General features: G+C 45.1%; 1 protein-coding gene across 1 annotated transcript; it reads right to left on the bottom strand.

The window, feature by feature from the left end:
* Nucleotides 1–625: 625 nt before the first annotated feature.
* rhogd (ras homolog gene family, member Gd) lies at nucleotides 626–4321 on the bottom strand. Its single transcript, XM_040174620.2, has 2 exons — nucleotides 4131–4321; nucleotides 626–3464 (listed from the first exon to the last, which is right to left on the bottom strand). Exon 2 carries the CDS (start codon nucleotides 3433–3435, stop codon nucleotides 2860–2862), a length of 576 nt encoding a protein of 191 aa, XP_040030554.1. The 5' UTR covers nucleotides 3436–3464; nucleotides 4131–4321; the 3' UTR covers nucleotides 626–2859.
* Nucleotides 4322–5391: the final 1070 nt, after the last annotated feature.

The raw sequence follows: 5391 nt of genomic DNA on the forward strand, positions 1-5391 counted from the left end.
ACAGAATATGTCTAAGCTACAGTAGCTGAATGTCACCACACACACATCGTTCTCCCCTTCAGCTGCTTCCTGCTGGCTCCATAAAACAAAACAAAACGTAAAGTTAGTTTAGAATCAAACCACAAAACAAAGCGAACAACTTCAGTTTCTATGTGTATTCATTCTCAATGTTTGTCAGTTCGTCAGTTTACACTCACGCTTTATATTTAAAAACCACAAACTCACATGTGTATAAACTGTAAAGCCCTCTGAGCCAAGTTTGTAATTTGCGGGATGCATCAACGTGCTCGTGGAGGGCCGCGTCCCGTTGCAGCGGAAGTGACGTGTGCGGTCGATGAATACGTCCTGGCGAGGATGCAGCCGACAAATTGAGACACAACTTTAGCTAGGAAGCTGTGTCCACCTAGTGCTCCAACATTGCAATCGAAACAACATAAGACCGGAGAGAAAATAAACCAAGTAACACTTTTTTGAATTTATTTTTTAAACTAAGTAGCAGGGTGTAGTTGTAGATGTGACTCAGCATGACAATCACACAAACAATGTGCTGATCATGCAGATTATCACCCCGAGCAAATTAAATGCATATAAATAAAACTATTATCGATGGAGAAAATAGATCATGTCCGGTTTAAACCACTGTTTTATTTGGCATAATTTAAATCATCTGTTAGTTCATTTATACAAATATGCTTTTGTTATATATAAAACAATTACAAACAGATTTCTACAAATCAAGTTCCCAGTGTAAAAGCGTAGTACCACGCACACGGCAGCATACAGCTCCAGGACACAGAGAGCCCACAGGTGTATGTTCCACTTCAACAGCACTATCCGAGTGAAATCAGGACATGGCAAAAAAAACAACAACCAAGAAGCTCACTGCAGTTGACAGTTTGACATATTTTGCACTTACATTAAACCCTCCAAACAACGGTCTTCACACATCCTTCGGCAGATCTCATATCACTGCTGCCGCGCCTCGGTTGTGCTAACTTTACACAGGCCACAAGCTAGGGTGAATTATTAAAAAAAAAAAAAAACACCCAGCTCGAGTGAGTAAATGAAAGTAGTAAAAAAAAAAAAAAAAAAAAAGGAAGCGGTTATCACTGGCAGCTGAAAAACTCATATGAGCGTCCAGTAGTTATTTAAAAATATTTTTGAAAGTGTAGAAAACGGTTTAGATGTGACGAGGCAACGCAGCTGGTGCTAACCGTACGTGCAAGTTGTGCTAGTGATGCAGAGACGTAAACCACAAACCGTTTTGATCTGCGGGCCACGAGTGCCCCGCTTCATGTGATGTGTTTCACAAACACACTTAGACTTGTCGGTTTAACATCTGTGCCTTACGGAAGGGTGCAAGTGTGCTTACTGACTGAAAGGGGAGCGGAAAGCTTCAGAAAAATGACAAACGAAACCTAGAAATATCTGGACCTGGAATAGAAGGACTTGTGGCACTTGAATGACTATAATGAGAACTTTTGGGTCTAACAAAAGAGCACGGCTATGGTCTTTGGTTTAATAAGGCATCCGACCAAATAACGGGCTCCTTATATAGAGTAGATCACCTGCTAGAACAAGATGAAATGACATGCCAGCTAAAACGTATTCTGGTATTATATGCTATACAGAGTTACACAGTGGTCATAGTCTGTTTACCTTAACTGTAAGGCAATAATATAAATCACATGGGGAGCATTGTGGAGTTCTGGTTTATCAAATAGGAGTACTAACTGTTACACACAAACATCTTATTGATCAAATAAACATAAGCTATTACAAAAAATATATTCAACTTTGGCCATAAACGCACTTGCGGGTTAAAAACATTTGAGAAAAAAAAAAAAAATCATTTACAGAGTAAATTCAACATAGTCCTTTTGACCCCACCCTGTCAAAAAGTAATTCTTAGGCATGTTTTAATGGCACTCTGTGTGAGCCTCAAGAGTTAAGACGTGGACAGCTGTACTATAACCTGACCTCCTGATATGTTAGCTTGAGAAAAATCCGGTACCAGCGTGGGTTAATTTGGCGCAGGCCTAGCAAAACCTGCCCCGCCGCCCCCCCATTACTGAAGAGGGCAAAAGGGCCAGCTGCTTTTAATGGGTCCCGTGTATCTTCAAAAGGCCAACTGGCTCCTCCACGCGTGGCTGTGAGAGCGCAGTGCAAGAGGCAGGAAGGGCAGCCTGCCGTACAGCTCCAACATAGCAGAATGAGCACAAGGCAAAGCTGCAGATCGACAAATTGAACCTCTAATCTGTGCATGTTGGTTGAGGGGTACTGGCATTTGTCTGGGAGTCACCACGTCAGGTCTGAATTCAAGCGGCTTGAAATGAAAACTTGTTCACCCTCTACTCGGCTGTTTATAACATCTAAATAGGCAAGTCAAAGCATTCTGGTGGTTACGTTGCTTGGTACTTATGAGATGCAACCTAGGTGAGAGTATGAGGTAGTCATTATTTCTCCACCTTGACTAAGGCAGATCTCTTCTTTCCAGTCAATCAGGGAATTGTTTCCGACGTAATAATGGCTCGTGACGACCATGATCAGCATTTATAAGGCAAAGCAGAGAAGCTATAAATCTAGAAGAGATGTAAAATTGGAGAACGGTGTGAATATCAAAAGTTAAAATTTAAGGAAAATAGAGGAAATCCGGTCTTTTGCCCCCATTTTGGCAGTCACTTTGGTCATGATGGCAACGGAGTGAAATCCTCCAGGAGATGAATGGGGAAGAGAGGTGTTACAGAGGAGCTGAAATCAAAGTCCAAACTGCTGGTGGTGGTGTGGAGGCAGCCAGATGACGACGTTCACTCCTCAGCTTTTGCATCTCCACAGCCCTAAATCGGGGGGAACCTTTTATTACAACAACACACACTTCTTGGGATTCTTTTTCGTGACTGGATACAACACTGCCCTCACTGCTTCGGCAAAGACTTCCCGAACGCCATCCTGCAGCAGGGCCGAACACTCCATGTATTTGACAGCCCCGATCTGCTTGGCCAGGGCGTTTCCCTGCTGCTGGGTGGTGGGAGCCAGGCTCTGCTCTTTCAGCTTCTTCACCGTTTCGGCATCGCCCCTCAGGTCCCTCTTGGTGCCCACCAACAGGATGGGCACGTTGGGGCAGTGGTGAGACACCTCGGGGTGCCACTTGTGCCTGACATTGGCATGGGAGGAGGGGCTGCCGATGGAGAAGCAGATGATGAAGACGTTGGTCTGAGGGTAGGAGAGCGTGCGCAGACGGTCGTACTCCTCTTGTCCCGCTGTGTCCCACAAGTTGAGGCTGACTGTGCGGCCGTCCACGCTCATCTGGGCGCTGTAGTTGTCAAACACCGTGGGTATGTACTCTTCGGGGAAGGCGTTGGTGGTGTAAGAGATGAGGAGGCAGGTTTTACCGACGGCCCCGTCGCCCACCACTACGCACTTTATGGTCTGCATCCTGCCTACGACCACTGGGGCTGCAGCACCTGACAAGAAGAAGAAGAAGGAGGCACCTGGGTAACTCATATGGTTCATGCACGGGGGGCGCCTCTGGATTCCTCAACACCCGTGTTTAGTGGGCGGATTACTCATCTTAAAATGAGATCATTGGAAATTACCGCTCGCGGCTTTGCAAGAGTTGCTATTTGCTATATTACAACTTTTCCGCCCGATTAATTACCGTTAGTGGACGAGCTATGCGCCGCCCAAGTTAGCTTGTCGACGCAATTAACTTAACGCGAAGATGAGCTAACTGCCATTACAACCGCGCTCTTCTGGAAAGTGTACAGGAGTAACTAAAGTTAACACGGTATAGTATTTGAATCGAGGACAAGTGAATCAAACGGCAAACGCTTATTTCACAGCGTTTAATTACTTCGCACGGTTCACTTTTAATGCTAGGCGTCCCCCCTCCGCCCGTCCCGTCCCCCTCCCAGTGGCTAGCATCAAGCTAAGGAACTAGCGCTTTCCGCGGCTAACAGCTAGCTAGTTAGCAAACAAGTTGAAAGTTGATTTGAAAGCCGCTTTTCAAGAAGGTCTGGTCCCCGTAACTTTCACACAAGTGACTCTAAAAAAATACATTATGTAATAACAGAAATACCACAAGTAGTTACTGGCTGTAACGGAGACATTTGAAGGATTTTGTGACTTACCGCCACTTGGCTTCCGATCTCGTTTTGCCTGGTATAGTCAATCACAGCCGCATCCGGGGAGCTGTCCATTACGTAACAGAGGCCGTGCGGAAACAGTGCAAACTGGTACTTGTAGTTTTATTCTGCGACATCAGCTTCTGTGACACTCAATGAACGCTAGATGACGATGGCAAGCTGCTAAAACAGTAATGTCAACAGGGGGCAGGAGAAAAGACCTGTATGAAAACAGGACCGTTGTAACATGCTTCTGAGATAAGTAAATAGAATCAGGAGAGTAGGTCTATTTGTAACTCAAAACTGCTGTTAAGTAGAGTACTTGCTGGTAAATGTATTTAATTACTATACACCACTGTTCCCAGTCAAGCACACACACATACGCACAAATATTTGCCTGTCTTCAATGTCATGACGGCAAGATTTATGAATATGGATTGATATTCACAGTGACCACATTTATTAGAACTTTAGATACCTGAATTACACTTTGCAAAAACCATAGGCTGCATTTGCTCTCTCAAAAGTGGCCCCAAAAAAAGGAAAAGGACTTTGCTAAACCTCACTGCTTCTGAATTTAAAAAATGAGTCTAAATGAAAACCTGAAGACTCCGCTCTGAAATGATCACATTCGTGTTCTTTAAATGCCAGTTGGTCACTGCGTGCGAGTACATACACAACACAACAAAACAACAATCCGTTCTCGGGGACCTCCTCCTCGGTTTGGAGATCACTGGTCTTAAGGGCCCATATATTGCTCATTCACCTTCAGACAAGTCATTATTCTCACTAAGTCAGTGCTTCAGATCAATGAGGGATGCATAAAGGCAGCTAAAAGAGGAACCACTTTAGACTACTCTCCCCTGCTCCCCCGGAGACCCGTTTATGATGTCACCTCTATACACCCGGGCAGGTTAAGAGGCCAATGTTGACCGACAACCGGACACTCAGAAACACAAAGAGGAACCTGTTAATTGCCTTTCCCAAGAGGTTCTGGCGTCACTGCAGCTTATAAAGAGAGAATTCCCACTGGGACCCTCCACCCACAGTCACCATACACCCCAACCCTTGCGCCCCAGTATTCTGCCAGGAGATTCCCCGGGACGTCTGGAGCATTTCCATGACAACAGTAGCCACTGACAGAGTAGGGGGTGGCCATGTCAAGAGATGCTGCGAGCTGCAAGAGCAGAAATTGATGGAGTAGTGGAGACCTCAAAAGCTTTCATGGGAAGTGTTCGTCTGAACGTAAGAGTCAAAAACACACAAG

This window comes from Gasterosteus aculeatus, chromosome 4 (genome assembly GCF_964276395.1).
Source record: "Gasterosteus aculeatus chromosome 4, fGasAcu3.hap1.1, whole genome shotgun sequence".
Lineage (NCBI taxonomy): Eukaryota > Metazoa > Chordata > Actinopteri > Perciformes > Gasterosteidae > Gasterosteus > Gasterosteus aculeatus.